At 45.2% G+C, this 21852-nt stretch overlaps 1 protein-coding gene across 2 annotated transcripts in view; it reads right to left on the reverse strand.

Moving 5' to 3' along the window:
- Positions 1–21852, reverse strand: part of LOC121537812 (tensin-2-like) — a 56136-nt gene that overhangs the window by 12214 nt on the left and 22070 nt on the right. For both annotated transcript variants that reach the window (XM_041845413.2, XM_045207339.1), the window contains exons 3-11: positions 21489–21526; positions 4333–4371; positions 3959–4000; positions 3812–3861; positions 2413–2596; positions 1531–1581; positions 1019–1141; positions 649–713; positions 318–401 (exon numbers count right to left, since the gene is read on the reverse strand). In XM_041845413.2, the coding sequence (XP_041701347.2) occupies positions 318–401; positions 649–713; positions 1019–1141; positions 1531–1581; positions 2413–2596; positions 3812–3861; positions 3959–4000; positions 4333–4371; positions 21489–21526 (676 nt within the window). The remainder of the gene's footprint in view (positions 1–317; positions 402–648; positions 714–1018; positions 1142–1530; positions 1582–2412; positions 2597–3811; positions 3862–3958; positions 4001–4332; positions 4372–21488; positions 21527–21852) is intronic.

Genomic DNA, 21852 nt, shown 5'->3' on the forward strand with positions numbered 1-21852 from the left:
AGGTTTAGAAATCCTTCTTAAACCTGTCTCCTCCCCTTCATCTACACTGATTGAAGTGGATTTAACAAGTGACATCAATAAGGGATCATAGCTTTCACCTGGATTCACCTGGTCAGTCTATGTCATGGAAAGACCAGGTGTTCTTAATGTTTTGTACACTCAGTGTATACCTCAGAGAGCGGGAGGGAGGGAAGGATGAGGGAGGGAGGGAGGGAGGGAAAGAGCGAGAGAGACATACATTTACAAGAGCTTTCACAGCACTCATAAGGGGCGTACTTGTTGGTTAGTAATATAGACAAAATGTAGATGGTGTTTACCTGTTTTGTGATGGTTGGAGGGAGGAAGATACCTTATCCTCGCAGAACTTCCTCATGGCCAGGGTGCTGAGGGCCTGGTCTGCCCTGCTCAAACACAAAAACACAGAATTAAAGCGACACACTGCACAACAAGAATACACACTTCATATAGAGAATTATACAACATGTACATAACGTTCCCATTATGGGCTTAAAACCAGGCTCTCTAAGAGCCAGAAGTACATGAATGCAGCTGGGTTGAGCCAAAGAACAAGCCAGTTTCCACTTCTACAGCATTTAAACCATGCTCAGCCTGGAAACTGTGGCTTTGGATGCAGGACAGGACACTCACCCTGCAGAGATCTTGCTATAGTGCATGTAGGCTGCAGTAATCACTCCTGTCTTGCCCTTGTTGCCCTGAAGGAGAAAGATCAGTGCCGAAAGAACATGAAGTGCCAACTGTTTTTAGCCTTGAGGAATAACCTGATTATTATTGTTTTAAAGATATGAATGTCACCCCTTACAAGATCTCATAGCAATTTCAACACTTCACAGTGAAAAAAAACACAAAGATTACATATTGCACTGATCAAAGAGCCTCTGTGAGTGAAATATGCGAGTCATCTATGTGAAGCCAGCAGTCTGGTTTTTAGTGTTTCCTTCAAAAGCCCCTAAAAAACTAAACAACACTTTAAAACCTAGTCAGAAGCCTGAACCCTGACCTTGCAGTGCAGGACCACCACATGCTGGGGGTCAGAGGTCAGCCAGGTCTCCATGGCCTTACACATGGCACATATCTTGTCCAGAGGAGGGGCATGGAAGTCAGGCCAGCCAAAGTCATGGACCTGGACCACATGGGAAAATAGTGAGGAAAAGTACATTAATATACTTAGTCTCAGAAACTGATACAGTATTAATATTATTTTTTGAATATTTTTTCCCAATTATTTAACAACAGAACACTACAATACAGCAAGAGTAAGTACTACAACAAAAGGTAATTCAACCCTCCCCACCCCCCAAAATAAAAAATAAATTAAAACAATGACAAATTACAAGAAATACCAACATATACACAAAGCAATACAAACAGTACATTACAGAGAGACAATAGCTACATTGATCTACAAGCTCACATCCACCAACCCCAATGGAAGTGTTTCCATATAGTCCAGGAAGGGTTGCCATATTTTCACAAGGTTGTAGTATTGATACAGAAAATAAAAAATGATACCTTTGGATTCATGCGGGTGATGTCATGGTGTCGTTCAGAGAGGTTGAAGAGCTGAAAGGAAAATTCATATTCAAATGAATGATGTGTGTCCTCAACAATCAGCCCAGCAAGCAGAGGTGTCATGTCCATTGGGGGGCACAGGGGCACGTGCCCCCTCAAATGTGTCCTTATATATAAAATCATATTTTTTTGTGGTTATTTTGTTGTTGTTGTTGTTTCTCTGTAATACAACTAGCCACCTAGCCATTTTATGTTGGATTTGGCTAACCCAGCTACGTTCCCAATCTCATCTCCCAACTAGCTACCAAGAATCCATTTCAGGCTTTCAATGTTAGTTAGAGTAGCTAGCTTGTCTAACTATCTTAGCTGTCCTGTCTGCTGGCAAGGTTGGTAGACTTTAGAAAAGCAAGCAATTACTAAATGTACTGAATAAGACTCACATTCCTTTCAATCTTTTATCCAGATTTTAACAGAGATGCAGAGAAGCATATTTAGTTTCTTTAGAAAAAAGAACCACCAGTCAAACAGACAGCAAGGAAACAAAATGATTATGGCTCTAGATTGCAGGAAATGGTTGTTTCAGGTGTTTGAAAAATGCAAAAATTCTCTAACTTCCGAACAGGGGGTCCTAGCCCCCCGCCGGACCACCCCCCAGCCATCCTCACGCACTTTGTGCCCCCTCAGATTTTTGGGGTGCATGATGCCCCAGCCAGCAAGTAACACATAAAACCCCATATGAAAGCATCACTGAGTGTATAGCTATCCATACCAGCATACCACTTAGATGCCCAATGCATTCCTTCATCTGAAGTGCTATGCTGGTAGTGTGGATATTGGAACCTAGCCCATGTCTACATCAGCGGCAGGATGTACTGTACTCACCAGAAACTTGTCCTGGTGCTTGGACTTGAGCATGGTGGTCACCTCCTTGAGGTTGAGACGGTAGCGCTGCTCGTCCAGCAGAGGGGGGAAGAAGACGGAGATGATCCTCTCTGTGATGTACGTCAGGTCAAAGTCATAATGACGCTCCATGACTCTCTCCATCACACGGTCCACACTGACACTCCTGATCAGGGAGAGGGAGATTGCCGGGGGTTATGCAGTGGTCTATAGATTTATGTTCTGTTACTGCTTTGAGCTCTAAAACAACACTGAAACCTTTCATTTTCAGACTCCCTTATATTAATTAACCCAGCGTTCACCAAACTAGGGGCCGCGACTGATTTGAAGAATGGGGTCAACAGAGAAACTGAAAAATATGTAATGCACCACTGACAGACCACACTTAGGCAGTGCAGTTGGAGAATGAGAGGAGATGGAGAAAGAGAAGAGGTAGAGAAAGAGAGGAGGTGGAGAATGACAGGAGACAGACAGACAGAGAGACAGACAGAGAGATAGAGAGAGAGAGACAGAGAGACAGAGAGACAGAGAGACAGACAGAGAGAGAGACAGAGAGAGAGAGAGACAGAGAGAGAGAGAGAGAGAGAGAGAGAGAGAGAGAGAGAGACAGAGAGAGACAGAGAGAGAGACAGAGAGAGAGACAGAGAGACAGAGAGAGAGACAGAGACAGAGACAGAGACAGAGACAGAGACAGAGACAGAGACGGAAAGAGAGAGAGACAGAGAGGAGAGAGAGAGAGAGAGAGAGAGAGAGAGAGAGAGAGAGAGAGACTGGGGAAGAGAAGAAGAATGAGGAGTAAGAGTTAGTGCTCCAGTACATCCTCCTCCTCCTCCTCCTCCTCCTCCTCCTCCTAATGCTCCAGTACATCCTCCTCCTCCTCCTCCTCCTCCTTCTCCTCCTCCTCTTCCTCATCCTAATGCTCCAGTACATCCTCCTCCTCCTCCTCCTCCTCCTCCTCCTAATGCTCCAGTACATACTCCTCCTCCTAATGCCCCAGTACATCCTCCTCCTAATGCTCCAGTACATCCTCCTCCTCTTCCTCATCCTAATGCCCCAGTACATCCTCCCCCTCCTCCTAATGCCCCAGTACATCCTCCCCCTCCTCCTAATGCCCCAGTACATCCTCCTCCTCCTCTTCCTCTTCCCTTCATCCTCCTCCTCCTCCTCCTCCTCCTCCCCCTCCTCCTAATGCTCCAGTACATCCTCCTCCTCCTCTTCCTCTTCCCTTCATCCTCCTCCTCCTCCTCCCCCTCCTCCTAATGCTCCAGTACATCCTCCTCCTCCTCCTCCTCCTCCTCCTCCCTCCTCCTCCTGATTTGAGAGAGAGAGAGAATGTGTGAAATTATGAATTGAATTAGGGTATGATAGAGAGCTGAGTTACCTGGAGAGGGTGCTCCTCTGTTTGTGGTAAGTCAGAGACCTTGTGGAGCCCTAAAGACAGAGATAAATTAAATTAGCACCATTCTGACACTGATAAGAGGAACAGCATCAGCATTAATTTGTGGAGAGGAAGAAAGAACACTCTTACCAGGTGTTGGATGTGTCGGGATGGAGCAGTCCCTTTGCGCTGCTATAGGCAACAAGAAGAGACATACGGTAATGTAACAAGAACAGGCATACGGCAATGCAACAAGGAGACATAAGGTAATGCAACAAACAGGCTTCTTCCCTGATGGCCCACCTATACTACTTCCTGTTACAACCTACTTCTAGAAAACGCTCTCCTCATTCGAGAACAAACCAAGCCCACTCTACTAGCCAAGGAAAAGAGAAGCTTCTGCCATTTTCCAATATCACTGCAGATTTAGGGATGGTTACAGCTGGTTGTTTTCAAACTGAAACTGAAGGAATGAAGTGGACTATAAAAGAGAGAGAGAGAGTGAGAACGAGTGGTCAACTTACCAGATCAGACGGGAGAGCTGGAATGCAAGCTGTGGTCACCTGAAACAGAACAACAGACCATTTTTCCAACGAGAAACAAGATTGAACCAAACACACAGTCAAACATACACATAGCGTTCTGAGGCTATCCGTTAAGTCTCGCTTTTCCGCCGGCGGTTTTTGTTGTTGTTGTATTTTCCTCCAGGAAAGAGGGAAGGGAGTAGTGGGACCACCGAGGATGATGGGCCGGAGGAAATGCTCTCTCGCTCAGACAGACGGAGAGATAAAGAAAGAGAGAAAACAGAGAAGAGAGAGAGAGAGAGCGAGAGAGAAAGAGGGAGAGAGAGAAAGAGGGAGAGAAAAAGGGAGAGAAAAAGGGAGAGAGAGAGAAAGAGAGAGAGAGAGAGAGAGAGAGAGAGAGAGAGAGAGAGAGAGAGAGAGAGAGAAAGAGAGCCCTGTCATCCCACGAAGATATGTTCCCACCTGAATGTAGATTACAGTAGAAATACCAGGGAAGTATTGTATGCAAGTCCCAACACTCTCAGAGGCGTTTGGTGGGACGGTCTGAGGCTGCATCATTTATCTTGCTAATATACTTCTCCTTGGTGTCACTCACACAATGGCACAGTTGTAGCCTGGGAGCATGTGCACATAATCACAAGTGCACCAATGCGGTCATACCCATACTGATTCACACAAACAGACAAAGGGCTACGAAGTACAACTAATATCCTGGTCAAAAACCATGCATTAGAAACTTTTGCTTTGACATCACTACAGCCTTTGCTGTCTTGCATGCACTCAAGCACACTCGCATGCACGCACACACACACCCACACACACACATGCACACACACAATTTCCCATGTGCAGTGGGCTCCAGATCTTGACCTTTGACCCAGAGGAAGTGGAAACGCTGTGGCAGCGGTGGTGGGGCTGAGGCAGGGTGGAGGTCCACATTCATGCTTACGTAATGGCTGAGCTCACTGCCGGCCAGTGTGTCCCAGCGTTTCCGCTCTCCAACCCTGTTGCGCCTGTTTGTTTGGCCACAGGAAAGGGCAAGGGCTTGTACATCTCATTGTGTACAAAGGGAAGTGACAGACTTGGATAGGAGTGTGTTTGAGTGTGTGGGTCAAATATAACTAGTGTTCTTGTGTGCATCTCTAAGAAAGTGTGTGGGTCTCAAACCTCTTGTTGTCATACAGAAGATAGAATAGGCCAAGCAGGGTGGAGGGGTCAACAGACAATGTGCTGAAACGAGACACACGACTACATCAGAGAGCTTGATTCAGTCAACTTCATGTAAACACCACTGCTATATTCTGTCAATTCTTTTTTTATTCAAGAATCATAGCAGATCTTACCCAGTGAGCATATTTTAAACGTCTTTTCAACCCCAAAATAAATAGTCTCCCGAGTGGCGCAGTGGTCTAAGGCACTGCATGTCAGTGCTAGCTGTGCCACTAGAGATCCTGGTTCGAATCCAGGCTCTGTTGTAGCCGGCCGCGACCGGGAGACCCATGGGGCGGCGCGCAATTGGTCCAGGGTAGGGGAGGGAATGGCCGGCAGGGATGTAGCTCAGTTGATAGAGCATGGTGTTTGCAACGCCAGGGTTGTGGGTTCGATTCCCACAGGGGGTATGAAAAAAAAATAAAAATAATAATGTATGCACTAACTGTAAGTTGATCTGGATAAGAGTGTCTGCTAAATGACTAAAATGTAAATGTAATAGTGTCCTGGCTATAGGGTCCTGGCTGCAAGGGTCCTGGCTGCAAGTTAGGCTTGTGAAACTGAGAACACGTAACTAGAAGGAACAAGAACCATGTACAGTTCTGCTGCTAACATGAAACCAGTTTGAAAGATCAACATAGAAAGCCAACCAGACAGCACTCTATTTTTCTCTCTCCAACTGTCCCTCTCCTCTACCTCAACCTTTTCTCTCCCGCCACATCCTCTCTTTCTCTCGTTCTCTTCCAAACTGGCTCTCTCTCCCCCCTCTCTTTTCCCTGTCAGACTTTCCCTCTCTCCGGCAGCATCCCCCCCGTCCCTCCCAGCCTGCTACACTCTTCTCTCAGAGCGAGCGATTGGGCCTGCAGCAGGGGAGCGTTATGCCAAAAAACACACCAGATTCCATCTCCTTGGCCAACACTTACGAACACGCTTCCTGCAAGTGCTCTCCCCTTCCCCTCTCCTTACTCCCTCTCTCACACTGTGTACCTCTCCCTCCTCTCCCACTATATCTCTCTCCTAACAGGCCCAGCTGGTAAGGCTCACGGTGCTAACTCCTCTCTCCCTCTCCTAGATGTGCCACTGGTCCAACCAATGTCTTTGAACCATCAAAGCCAGGAACCATGGCTAATGCACTCACTGTGAATGCATGTGCAGTGCTATGAGAGACTAGCTGGTGATGAGGTAACATTACTGGTATGTTATTAGAGTGAGTGATGAGTGAGTGAGTGAGTGAGTGAGTGAGTGAGTGAGTGAGTGAGTGAGTGAGTGGGTGGGTGGATGGGTGAGTGATTGGGGGGAGAGAGCCTGGAGAACAGGGGATAGAGCCTGGAGAACAGGGGAGAGAGCCTGGAGAACAGGGGATAGAGCCTGGAGAACAGGGGAGAGAGCCTGGAGAACAGGGGATAGAGCCTGGAGAACATGGGAGAGAGCCTGGAGAACAGGGGATAGAGCCTGGAGAACAGGGGAGAGAGTCTGGAGAACAGGGGATAGAGCCTGGAGAACAGTGGATAGAGCCTGGAGAACAGGGGATAGAGCCTGGAGAACAGTGGATAGAGCCTGGAGAACAGGGGATAGAGCCTGGATAACAGGGGATTGAGCCTGGAGAACAGTGGATAGAGCCTGGAGAACAGGGGATAGAGCCTGGAGAACAGGGGATAGAGCCTGGAGAACATGGGAGAGTGCCTGGAGAACAGGGGATAGAGCCTGGAGAACAGGGGAGAGAGTCTGGAGAACAGGGGATAGAGCCTGGAGAACAGGGGATAGAGCCTGGAGAACAGTGGATAGAGCCTGGAGAACAGGGGATAGAGCCTGGAGAACAGTGGATAGAGCCTGGAGAACAGGGGATAGAGCCTGGAGAACATGGGAGAGTGCCTGGAGAACAGGGGATAGAGCCTGGAGAACAGGGGTGAGAGTCTGGAGAACAGGGGATAGAGCCTGGAGAACAGGGGATAAAGTCTGGAGAACAGGGGAGGAGGCAGATAGGAGTAATGAGGATGTGAACATCATGTAAACAATGTCATTAGTGAGCAGAACTGGGGCCAATTCCACTTCATCAACTCTGACTCCACTCAACCCATTCATTCATGTTTTATTCAAGTGTTGAGCCAAATCCTGGTAGTCTCTTTTACTCCATCAAGCCCATCACCAAACAGAAATCTAAAACAGTTTTTACAGCATAATAAAGCTGTATGTGTAACCATAGAAACTTCACTGGATTTGTACACTCTGTATCCGCCATAACTCTGTGGTAACCAGAGTGGTAACCAATGATGTATATAAACTCTGGTTTGCTGATGGTATGTATTGGCCAATGAGAGGGTTTGAAGCCACCGGTCGGCCTAATTGGACCTCCCCTGAAGAAGCAGTCCTCCATAGGAATGAATGGAATTCTACAGTATTGTTTCAGGGACAAAATTACATGTATTGAATTATTTTTGTTGTTGTAGTGGGGCAGTAACATTAGAACTTTCAAAAAAGTATACTTTACGGAAAATGTTTGTATATATTTTTTCATTTTTATGTTTAGCTCACATAATTTTAAAGTATGCATTAAGGTGTTTTTAATAGAATAAATGTGGCAAAAACAAATGTAGACATTAATAAATGCCTTTCTATACCTTCCAAAATATTTTTTTAAATTGGTGGGGTAGTGCCAAGATGGAGGCACAAAACAGCGCCCCCTGTTAGTCATCTAGTGTATACACTATCGGTCAAAAGTTTTAGAACACCTACTCATTCAAGGGTTTTTCTTCATTTTTACTATTTTCTACATTGTAGCATAATAGTGAAGACATCAAAACTATAAAATAACACATATGGAATCATGTAGTAAGCAAACAAGTGTTAAACAAATAAAAACATATTTGAGATTTGAGATTATTCAAATAGCCACCCTTTGCCTTGATGACAGCTTTGCACACTCTTGGCATTCTCTCAACCAGCTTCACCTGGAATGCTTTTCCAACAGTTTTGAAGGAGTTCCCACATATGCTGAGCACTTGTTGTCCTGTTGAAAAACAAATGATAGTCCCACTAAGCCCAAACCAGATGGGATGGCGTATCGCTGCAGAATGCTGTGGTAGCCATGCTAGTTAAGTGTGCCTTGAATTCTAAATAAATCACAGACAGTGTCACTAGCAAAGCACCCCCACATAATAACACCTCCTCCATGCTTTACGGTGGGAAATAGACATGCGGAGATCATCCGTTCACCCACACCGCGTCTCACAAAGACACAGCGGTTGGAACCCAAAATCTTCAATTTGGACTCCAGACCAAAGGACACATTTCCACCGGTCTAATGTCCATTGCTCGTGTTTCTTGGCCCAAGCAAGTCTCATCTTCTTATTGGTGTCCTTTAGTAGTTGTTTCTTTGCAGCAATTCGAGCATGAAGGCCTGATTCACAAAGTCTCCTCTGAACAGTTGATGTTGAGATGTGTCTGTTACTTGAACTCTGTGAAGCATTTATTTGGGCTACAATTTCTGAGGCTGGTAACTCTAATGTACTTATCCTCTGCAGCAGAGGTAACTCTGGGTCTTCCATTCTTGTGGCGGTCCTCATGAGAGCCAGTTTCATCATAGCGCTTGATGGTTTTTGCGACTGCACTTGAAGAAACTTTCAAAGTTCTTGAAATGTTCCGTATTGACTGACCTTCATGTCTTAAAATAATGATGGACAGTCGTTTCTCTTTGCTTATTTGAGCTGTTCTTGCCATAATATGGACGTGGTCTTTTACCATCTTCTGTATACCCCCCTACATTTTTATATTTTAGTCATTCAGCAGACGCTCTTATCCAGAGCGACTTACAGTTAGTCAGCGCATATATTTTTCATACTGCCCCCCCCCCGTGGGAATCGAACCCACAACCCTGGCATTGCAAGCGCCAAGCTCTACCAACTGAGCTACAGGAGGCCTACCTAGTCACAACACAACTGATTGGCTCAAACGCATTAAGAAGGAAAGAAATTCCACAAATTAACTTTTAAGAAGGCACACCTGTTAATTGAAATGCATTCCAGGCGACTACCTCATGAAGGTGGTTGAGAGAATGCCAAGAGTGTGCAAAACTGTCATCAAGGCAAAGGGTGGCTATTTGAAGAATCTAAAATCTAAAATATATTTTTATTTGTTTAACACTTTTTTGCTTACTACATGATTCCATATGTGTTACTTCATAGTTTTGATGTCTTCACTATTATTCTACATAGTAGAAAATAGTACAAATATAGAAAAACCTTGAATGAGTAAGTGTTCTAAAACTTTTGACCGGTAGTGTATATAAGTCATTGGTGGTAGCACTGTTCCACATTGAGTCATAGAACCTCGTGACATATCAAAACAGACAGCGGTCTAATGGAGCGGTCCTTGAGAACCACATGGCAGGAATTTCACAACCAGATTCTGGTCATCTCATCACCAGCCCAAACCATCTGGTTCTTCTCAGCTTTTCAATTAGCATAGGAGAAAATCACACACAGAAATGGCACTTGTACATTCCTATGACTTCATCGATGTGTTATGCACATACAGTGGGGAGAACAAGTATTTGATACACTGCCAATTTTGCAGGTTTTCCTACTTACAAAGTATGTAGAGGTCTGTAATTTTTATCATAGGTACACTTCAACTGTGAGAGACGGAATCTAAAACAAAAATCCAGAAAATCACATTGTATGATTTGTAAGTAATTAATTTGCATTTTATTGCATGACATAAGTATTTGATACATCAGAAAAGCAGAACTTAATATTTGGTACAGAAACCTTTGTTTGCTATTACAGAGATCATACGTTTCCTGTAGGTCTTGACCAGGTTTGCACACACTGCAGCAGGGATTTTGGCCCACTCCTCCATACCTTCTTCAGATCCTTCAGGTTTCGGGGCTGTCGCTGGGCAATACGGACTTTCAGCTCCCTCCAAAGATTTTCTATTGGGTTCAGGTCTGGAGACTGGCTAGGCCACTCCAGGACCTTGAGATGCTTCTTACGGAGCCACTCCTTAGTTGCCCTGGCTGTGTGTTTCGGGTCGTTGTCATGCTGGAAGACCCAGCCACGACCCATCTTCAATGCTCTTACTGAGGGAAGGAGGCTGTTGGCCAAGATCTCGCGATACATGGCCCCATCCATCCTCCCCTCAATACGGTGCAGTCGTCCTGTCCCCTTTGCAGAAAAGCATCCCCAAAGAAAGATGTTTCCACCTCCATGCTTCACGGTTGGGATGGTGTTCTTGGGGTTGTACTCATCCTTCTTCTTCCTCCAAACACGGCGAGTGGAGTTTAGAAACAAAAAGCTATATTTTTGTCTCATCAGACCACATGACCTTCTCCCATTCCTCCTCTGGATAATCCAGATGGTCATTGGCAAACTTCAGACGGGCCTGGACATGCGCTGGCTTGAGCAAGGGATTTTAATCCATGACGGCGTAGTGTGTTACTAATGGTTTTCTTTGAGACTGTGGTCCCAGCTCTCTTCAGGTCATTGACCAGATCCTGCCGTGTAGTTCTGGGCTGATCCCTCACCTTCCTCATAATCATTGATGCCCCACGAGGTGAGATCTTGCATGGAGCCCCACACCGAGGGTGATTGACCGTCATCTAGAACTTCCATTTTCTAATAATTGCGCCAACAGTTGTTGCCTTCTCACCAAACTGCTTGCCTATTGTCCTGTAGCCCATCCCAGCCTTGTGCAGGTCTACAATTTTATCCCTGATGTCCTTACACAGCTCTCTGGTCTTGGCCATTGTGGAGAGGTTGGAGTCTGTTTGATTGAGTGTGTGGACAGGTGTCTTTTATACAGGTAACGAGTTCAAACAGGTGCAGTTTATACAGGTAATGAGTGGAGAACAGGAGGGCTTCTTAAAGAAAAACTAACAGGTCTGGGAGAGCCAGAATTCTTACTGGTTGGTAGGCAATCAAATACTTATGTCATGCAATAAAATGCAAATTAATTACTTAAAAATCATACAATGTGATTTTCTGGATTTTAGATTCCGTCTCTCACAGTTGAAGTGTACCTATGATAAAAATTACAGACCTCTACATGCTTTGTAAGTAGGAAAACCTGCAAAATCGGCAGTGTATCAAATACTTGTTCTCCCCACTGTATGTAAATATGATTATATTGGTACAGGAACCAATTGTTGTCTTCACATAGCGTTTATCCACGACAATTATAATTTATGCTAATTAGCCAACTGTAAGGCCCTATAAAATCGGTTAAATTTTTTGCCTAATTCTGTTTTTTCCCCTCAAAATTCAGTTTCTCTGTTTTGTTTTTCCAGGTTTCCAATTGTCCATGTTTTTTCAGGATTTCGCTCTCAAAATCACACTTGTTTTATATAAAAACAACAAACTGGATGTTCTAAGTCCACAACAATGCTTAAACCACTTCAGACCTTTGAGGTCTGGGAAAAATCTAGACATTTTCATTTTTAGGTATGGATACCCTTTAATTCAAGTGTGCACCAGCAAGACACTTGTTTGGTTAGCGGTGTTTCTGTAGCGCTCATGTGATTGCAGAGTTTGCTAAACAAATGGCCACTGGATTGATGCAAATAACCATGATATCATTCTGCGACCCTCTGTGATGAAAGGGAAGCCAATCAGCATTGAGAGCTGATGCCAGATGACCTTGTGCTTTCATCACAGAGGGTCTCGTCAGAGCGTTGGTGATGTCATAGTGCCCAACAGGCATGGGGCTGGTTAGTGTCCCTCAGGCAGCTGTCCATTCTCATAGACTCTCCTGATAGAGAATATAGTGGGGTGTGTCTAAGGTCAAATGATCAAGTTCCATTGGAGGTACCTGACTGAATATCTCCAAGCTAGGTTCTCCCTTCAAACACACCATCCCCAACCCCCAGTCAATCCTTTTTACTAAGCTGGTATGAGCATTCTGAAGCAGACCTAATGAACGTTCTGAAGCCGACCTAATGAATGTTCTGAAGCAGACCTAATGAACGTTCTGAAGCAGACCTAATGAACGTTCTGAAGCAAACCTAATGAACGTTCTGAAGCAGACCTAATGAACATTCTGAAGCAGACCTAATGAACGTTCTGAAGCAGACCTAATGAACGTTCTGAAGCAGTCATAATGAACATTCTGAAGCAGACCTAATGAACGTTCTGAAGCAGATCTAATGAACGTTCTGAAGCAGACCTAATGAACGTTCTGAAGCAGACCTAATGAACGTTCTGAAGCAGACCTAATGAACATTCTGAAGCAGACCTAATGAACGTTCTGAAGCAGACCTAATGAACGTTCTGAAGTAGTCCTAATGAACATTCTGAAGCTGACCTAATGAGTGTTCTGAAGCTGACCTAATGAGCGTTCTGAAGCTGACCAAATGAACGTTCTGAAGCTGACCTAATGAGTGTTCTGAAGCTGACCTAATGAGCATTCTGGGATGGGGACCTAATGAGTGTTCTGAAGCTGACCTAATGAGCATTCTGAAGCTGACCTAATGAACGTTCTGAAGCTGACCTAATGAGTGTTCTGAAATAGACCTAATGAGCGTTCTGAGGCTGACCTAATGACCGCTCTGAAGCTGACCTAATGAGCGTTCTGAAGCTGACCTAATGACCGTTCTGAAGCTGACCTAATGAGCGTTCTGAAGCTGACCTAATGAGCGTTCTGAAGATGACCTAATGAGCGTTCTGAAGCTGACCTAATGAGCGTTCTGAAGCTGACCTAATGAGTGTTCTGAAGCTGACCTAATGAGCGTTCTGAAGCTGACCTAGTAATGCCCCTTAATCATTGCAAGGTGTGCTCTCTCATCCCTCCCTCCCTCTCTCTCTCGCTCTCTCTCTCTCTCTCTCTCTCACTCTCTATCTCTCACTCTCTCTCTCTCTCTCTCTCTCTCTCTCTCTCTCTCTCTCTCTCTCTCTCTCTCTCTCTCTCTCTCTCTCTCTCTCTCTCTCTCCCTCGCTCTCTTCCATTCACTCACTCTCTCTCTCCCTCCCCCTCTCGCTCTGTCCAAACAGCTGAGGGTGGGTACAGGACAGAACAGAACAGATATGACAGAGGTCACATGTGTCCCTCTGGTATTTGTAATTACTGTGTGGGACTTCCAGTCATGGAGCCAGTGTCAACAGTGACCACAACAACCCCTCTCCTCTCCTCTCCTCTCCTCTCCTCTCCTCTCCTCTCCTCTCCTCTCCTCTCCTCTCCTCTCCTCTCCTCTCCTCTCCTCTCCTCTCCTCTCCTCTCCTCTCCTCTCCTCTCAGTCATGGAGCCAGTGTTAACAGTGACCACGACAACCCCCCTCCTCTCCTCTCCTCCACCCCACCTCCTCCATGTGAAACAAGTATTCAAAGAGCAATGCTGGACAAAAATAAACAGTGGTAAATAAACAGAACTGAAAAAATCTGCAAGGCAAAATTGCCAGAGATCAACAAAGGAAAAATCCCATAGTAGTCTGTTCAATGTCTTTATGAACCTACCAAATGGCAATAACCTGGACGTGACTCCACGGCAAAGGACACATTTCCATGGTCTGCCTCTGACTGTGGCGGAGAGAGGTAGAAGACATTCTTGGGATGATAGGGAGACTTTTCAGCACTCAGAACAGAAAATAACAGAACAGTGGCCAATTACCCTGGCCTATTTCCCCTCCACCAAGGGTCATCTGGCAGAGCCCCAGACCTGCTAAGTCAGCTGTCATGCTTATGGTTTTAACGCTGATCAGCATCACACTGACTCACTCATTAGTATGCCCACATTAAAAACAAGCCACGCTATCTACCCCGGCAATTACCATGACTCTGTGACAAGGTGGTGACTCCGACTCCCTAACGATGATGAAACAGACATTCTATTTCTATTTTACACTTCCTGTCGTTGATTTTAACATAAACTAATTTAGAATATTCCTCCCAAAATAGCAGAAATGTATCTTCCTGCCTATTTGGGCAGCTCATCATGGGCAACATTACCCAACCCTTAATCCTGGAACCCCCCTCCCTCCCCCTTCGCTCCCTGTGGACAACTCCAGCTCACAGAGAACTACACAGAGAACACACTTTTGGCGTATATAGTTGAAGTCGGAAGTTTACATACACCTTAGCCAAATACATTTAAACTCAGTTTTTCACAATTCCTGACATTTAATCCTAGTACAAATTCCCTGTCTTAGGTCAGTTAGGATCACCACGTTATTTTAAGAACGTGAAATGTCAGAATAATAGTAGAGAGAAAAAAGTAGAGAAAAAAATAAATATAAATAAAAATAGAGAGAATTATTTATTTCAGCTTTTATTTCTTTCATCAAATTCCGAGTGGGTCTGAAGTTTACATACATTCAATTAGTATTTGGTAGTATTGCCTTTAAATTGTTTAACTTGGGTGAAACGTTTCGGGTAGCCTTCCACAAGCTTCCCACAATAAGTTGGGTGAATTTTGTCCCATTCCTCCTGACAGAGCTGGTGTAACTGAGTCAGGTTTGTAGGCCTCCTTGCTCGCACATGCTTTTTCAGTTCTGCCCACACATTTTCTATAGGATTGAGGTCAGGCCTTTGTGATGGCCACCCCAACACATTGACTTTGTTGTCCTTAAGCCATTTTGCCACAACTTTGGAAGTATGCTTGGGGTCATTGTCCATTTGGAAGACCCATTTGCGACCAAGCTTTAACTTCCTGACTGATGTCTTGAGATGTTGCTTCAATATATCCACATAATTTTCCTTTCTCATGATGCCATCTATTTTGTGAAGTGCACCAGTCCCTCCTGCAGCAAAGCACCCCCACAGCATGATGCTGCCAACCCCGTGCTTCACGGTTGGGATGGTATACTTCGGCTTGCAAGCCACCCCCTTTTCCCTCCAAATATAACGATGATCATTATGGCCAAACAGTTCTATTTTTGTTTCATCAGACCAGAGGACATTTCTCCAAAAAGTACAATCTTTGTCCCCATGTGCAGTTGCAAACCGAAGTCTGGCTTTTTTATGGCGGTTTTGGAGCAGTGGCTTCTTCCTTGCTGAGTGGCCTTTCAGGTTATGTCGCTATAGGACTCGTTTTACTGTGGATATAGATACTTTTGTACCTGTTTCTTCCAGCATCTTCACAAGGTCCTTTGCTGTTGTTCTGGGATTGATTTGCACTTTTCGCACCAAAGTACGTTCATCTCTAGGAGACAGAACGCGTCTCCTTCCTGAGCGGTATGACGGCTGCGTGGTCCCATGGTGTTTATACTTGCGTACTATTGTTTGTACAGATGAACGTGGTACCTTCAGGCATTTGGAAATTGCTCCCAAGGACGAACCAGACTTGTGGAGGTCTACAATTTTTTTTCTGAGGTCTTGGCTGATTTCTTTTGATTTTCCCATGATGTCAAGCAAAGAGGCACTGAGTTTGAAGGTAGGCCTTGAAATACATCCACAGGTACACCTCCAATTGACTCAAATTATGTCAATTAGCCTATCAGAAGCTTCTGAAGCCATGACATCATTTTCTGGAATTTTCCAAACTGTTTAAAGGCACAGTCAACTTAGTCTATGTAAACTTCTGACCCACTGGAATTGTAATACAGTGAATTATAAGTGAAATAATCTGTCTGTAAACAATTGTTGGAGAAATGACTTGTGTCATGCACAAAGTAGATGTCCTAACCAACTTGGCAAAACTATAGTTTGTTAACAAGATATTTGTGGAGTGGTTGAAAAACAAGTTTTAATGACTCCAACCTAAGTGTATGTAAACTTCCGACTTCAACTGTAGGTGTATTTTTTAAGTGGGATCGTTCATGAAAGACAAGAGATGAGCCAGCTGTAGGTTGTTGACTTCGTGGTTGGATGACCGACAGCAGGAAGTACAAAATGGGAAGCCATAGGGAGAAACAAGAGAGGAAGCCACAGACAGAAGCACACAAAATTCTTCATTCTGGTCACTTTATTTTCCAGGAAATGCTTTATTCTGGGAAGAGAAGACCAACTGGTCCTGAGGGAGCACTGACAGGACAGTGAAGTAACTGTTCTGGACGACTGTGTGATCTCGCTCTCCATAGCCGATTTGAGTAAGACCTTTAAACAGTTTAACATTCACAAGGCCATAGGGCCAGATGGATTACCAGGACGTGTACTCAGAGCATGTGCTGATCAGCTGGCAAGTGTCTTCAATGACATTTTCCATCTATCCCTGACACAGTCTGTAATACCAACATGTTTCAAACAGTCCACCATAGTCCCTGTGCCTAAGAACACCAAGGTAACCTGTCTAAATGACTACCGACCTGAAGCACTCACATCTGTCGCCATGAAATGCTTTGAAAGGCTGGTCATGGTTCACATCAACACCATCATCCCAGACACCCTGGACCCACTCCAATTCGCATTCTGCCCTAACAGATCCACAGATGACACAATCTTGATTGCACTCCACACTGCCCTCTCCCACCTGGATAAGAAGACACCTATGCGAGAATGTTGTTCATTGACTACAGCTCAGCGTTCAACACCATAGTCCCCTCCAAGCTCATCACTAAGCTTAGTACCCTGGGACTGAACACCTCCCTCTGCAACTGGATTCTGGACTTCCTGACGGGCCGCCCCCAGGTGGTGAGGGTAGGAAACAACACATCCGCCAAGCTGACCCTCAACACGGGGGCCCCTCAGGGGTGTGTGCTTAGTCCCTCCTGGGGTAGTGCGTACGGCCCAGTACATCACTGGTGCCGAGCTCCCTGCCATCCAAGACCTCTATACCAGGCAGTGTCAAAGGAAGAAACTTAAAATTGTCAAAGACTCCAGCCACCCTAGTCATATACTGTTCTCTCTGCTACCGCACAAAAAGCGGTACCGATGCACCAAGTCTGGAAACAACAAGACCCTGCACAGCTTCTACCCCCAAGACATAAGACTGCTAAATAGTTAGTTAAATAGTTAACCAAATAGCTACCCAGACTATCTGCATTGACCCCCTTTTGCACGAACTCTTTTGACTCATCACATACACTGCTGCTACTGCTTCTGCTATCCTGTTGCCTAGTCACTTTATCCCTTCCCATATGTACATATCTACCTCAACTACCTCGTACCCCTGCACATCGACTCGGTACTGGTACCCCGTGTATATAGCCAAGTTATCGTTACTCATTGTGTATTTATTACTTGTGTAATTATCTTTATTTTATTTATTTCTCTCTGCATTGTTGGGAAGGGCCCGTAAATAAGCATTTCACTGTTTGTCTACACCTGTTGTTTACAAAGCATGTGACAAATAAAATACCATTTTATTTATTTTTTTACTTTGTCACAAGCATTATGGCAACACTTGTCTGTTAAAGGTTGTCAATTCAGTCATAATGAGAGCACAGTGGTTCACAGGTGCCTAGTGAATGAGGATTCCTACAGATTTATGAAGAAATTGCGTGACAGGAGGTAACTGAGGTGTTACATACCCCAGTCAGACATTCAGGATTACAGTGAAAAGCAGCCAAATATGTTCAAGGTCTTGTAGAGAGCAGCTTAACAGTGTTTAATGTCTTGTAGAGAGCAGCTTAACAGTGTTCAAGGCCTTGTAGAGAGCAGCTTAACAGTGTTCAAGGTCTTGTAGAGAGCAGCTTAACAGTGTTCAAGGTCTTGAAGAGAGCAGCTTAACAGTGTTCAAGGTCTTGTAGAGAGCAGCTTAACAGTGTTCAAGGCCTTGAAGAGAGCAGCTTAACCGTGTTCAAGGTCTTGAAGAGAGCAGCCTAACAGTGTTCAAGGTCTTGTAGAGAGCAGCCTAACAGTGTTCAAGATCTTGAAGAGAGCAGCTTAACCGTGTTCAAGGTCTTGAAGAGAGCAGCCTAACAGTGTTCAAGATCTTGCAGAGAGCAGCCTAACAGTGTTCAAGGTCTTGCAGAGAGCAGCCTAACAGTGTTCAAGATCTTGTTCTAATTACAGAAAACAAGGTGAAGACAGCAAGATCAACACAAAACAGATCTGGCCAGATACTTACCTGCACGCTCAGGTCACATCTCTCTCTCTCTCTCTCTCTCTCTCTCTCTCTCTCTCTCTCTCTCTCTCTCTCTCTCTAACTATCTCTCTCTCTCTCTCCCCCTCCCTCAATGACTGTGGTAAAGGTAAGGTTATTACAATAGCTGCTGTTGACTAGCGTAACATAGTGGCATGTATTTTTATTGAAATCAGACAGATTTTCATGGACAATAATTTATAAAACACTCAGGGCCAGACGGATGTTGTAGCATGTGTATTTGGGGATTGTGTTTGCACTTCTGTATGTGGTTTGAATGAGCCCCAGGCAGCTGCCTTGGATCAGAGCTTCCTAAATCACAACCTTTCATGGGTGAGCCCCCTCAGCTCTTAAGGCCAGTTGAGAGGACAGACTCCCACACCCCCGAAGGCTGGCCTGGCCACTCCCTTCCTGGGCAGGACCGATGGCTATCACTGCCTGGGCAAGGCACCGGCCACCACCAGTCAACAGGCCAGCCTCAGCTATTCAGCTATCATCTCCAGACCCAAACACAACCAGGCCACAAACAACAGAGCCTATACAAAACACAACCAGGCCACAAACAACAGAGCCTGAACAAAACACAACCAGGCCACAAACAACAGAGCCTATACAAAACACAACCAGGCCACAAACAACAGAGCCTGAACAAAACACAACCAGGCCACAAACAACAGAGCCTATACAAAACACAACCAGGCCACAAACAACAGAGCCTGAACAAAACACAACCAGGCCACAAACAACAAAGCCTATACAAAACACAACCAGGCCACAAACAACAGAGCCTATACAAAACACAACCAGGCCACAAACAACAGAGCCCATACAAAACACAACCAGGCCACAAACAACAGAGCCCATACAAAACACAACCAGGCCACAAACAACAGAGCCCATACAAAACACAACCAGGCCACAAACAACAGAGCCTATACAAAACACAACCAGGCCACAAACAACAGAGCCTATACAAAACACAACCAGGCCACAAACAGAGCCTATACAAAACAAAACCAGGCCACAAACAACAGAGCCCATACAAAACACAACCAGGCCACAAACAACAGAGCCTGAACAAAACACAACCAGGCCACAAACAACAGAGCCCATACAAAACACAACCAGGCCACAAACAACAGAAACTATACAAAACACAACCAGGCCACAAACAACAGAGCCCATACAAAACACAACCAGGCCACAAACAACAGAGCCCATACAAAACACAACCAGGCCACAAACAACAGAGCCTATACAAAACACAACCAGGCCACAAACAACAGAGCCCATACAAAACACAACCAGGCCACAAACAACAGAGCCCATACAAAACACAACCAGGCCACAAACAACAGAGCCTATACAAAACACAACCAGGCCACAAACAACAGAGCCTATACAAAACACAACCAGGCCACAAACAGAGCCTATACAAAACAAAACCAGGCCACAAACAACAGAGCCCATACAAAACACAACCAGGCCACAAATAACAGAGCCTGAACAAAACACAACCAGGCCACAAACAACAGAGCCCATACAAAACACAACCAGGCCACAAACAACAGAGCCTATACAAAACACAACCAGGCCACAAACAACAGAGCCCATACAAAACACAACCAGGCCACAAACAACAGAGCCTATACAAAACACAACCAGGCCACAAACAACAGAGCCCATACAAAACACAACCAGGCCACAAACAACAGAGCCTATACAAAACACAACCAGGCCACAAACAACAGAGCCTATACAAAACACAACCAGGCCACAAACAACAGAGCCCATACAAAACACAACCAGGCCACAAACAACAAGAGCCTGAACAAAACACAACCAGACCACAAACAACAGAGCCTGAACAAAACACAACCAGGCCACAAACAACAGAGCCTGAACAAAACACAACCAGGCCACGAACAACAGAGCCTGAACAAAACACAACCAGGCCACAAACAACAGAGCCTGAACAAAACACAACCAGGCCACGAACAACAGAGCCTGAACAAAACACAACCAGGCCACAAACAACAAGAGCCCATACAAAACACAACCAGGCCACAAACAAAAGAGCCCATACAAAACACAACCAGGCCACAAACAACAGAGCCCATACAAATCACAACCAGGCCACAAACAACAGAGCCCATACAAAACACAACCAGGCCACAAATAACAGAGCCCATACAAAACACAACCAGGCCACAAACAACAGAGCCCATACAAAACACAACCAGGCCACAAACAACAGAGCCCATACAAAACACAACCAGGCCACAAACAACAAGAGCCTGAACAAAACACAACAGTGTGGAAATAGTATCTTCCTGACCAACAGCATTGTTTTGAGGAAACACAGCCAGACCTTTACAAACCACAGGACAAGAGTGGCCTACATACTATGCCAGGTCTACTGCAGACCAGTTTGTGCCCATTCCTTGATAGAAATCATCAAAGATGAAACTGATATTAAAAACCCAACTGGCTTTGGACTTGTATTGGCTTGCTACTTTTCAAACCCATCCCCTTATCCTCTTGGGCTATTTCCTCAGATGGAAAAGATGGTACGAAGACTGGAAAGCAATCTCTGCCACATGCCTTCTTCCATAACGCATGGCGCCAGCCGCTGCAGTCTGCCAAGTCTCTCCCTGCCCCTGGCCAAAGCTGGCATTCACTCCTCCATCAATGACCCTTTCAAATAGGGCTTGGGTGCAGTCGGTCACATCAATAGCTGCTGGCTCATAGCAGGGACAGGGAGGATACGCTCTTAGAAAAAAGGGTTCCAAAAGGGTTCTTTGGCCGTCCCCATAGGAGTAACTTTTTCTGGTTCCCTGTAGAACCCTCTGTGGAAAGGGTTCTACATTGAACCCAAAAGGGTTCTACCTGGAACCAAAAAGGGTTATTCAAAGGGGACAGCTCTGGATAGCACCTTTTTTTCTAAGAGTGTAGAACAAGTTGGGCAAGTTACGCAGGAGTGAATAGGTTAAGAATCTTACCTTTGCCTCGCATTTCTTGTGAGTGGCTGTTTTACACACTGGAGAGAGAAGGATGGCAACAGAGAGGGGGGTAGGGAGACAGAAGGGAACAATTAGTCAGCTTCCATCATCCAGGTTCATTTGGTGTATTCGATGTAGCATGTTAGCTGATCTGAAGGTCCTTGAAAACGAGCAGCTTACAGTGAGTCTGCAGCATGAGGGCTCTGACAGAGAAAGAGAGAGCTAGAACTGACAGCTGAACAGGATCCTCTATGGAGGAGGAGGGTGGAAAGAAAGAGAGAGAGAGAGAGAGCGAGAGAGAGAGAGAGAGAGAGAGAGAGAGAGAGAGAGAGAGAGAGAGAGAGAGAGAGAGAGAGAGAGACTC

The sequence above is a fragment of the Coregonus clupeaformis genome, chromosome 24 (assembly GCF_020615455.1).
Source record: "Coregonus clupeaformis isolate EN_2021a chromosome 24, ASM2061545v1, whole genome shotgun sequence".
Classification (NCBI taxonomy): domain Eukaryota; kingdom Metazoa; phylum Chordata; class Actinopteri; order Salmoniformes; family Salmonidae; genus Coregonus; species Coregonus clupeaformis.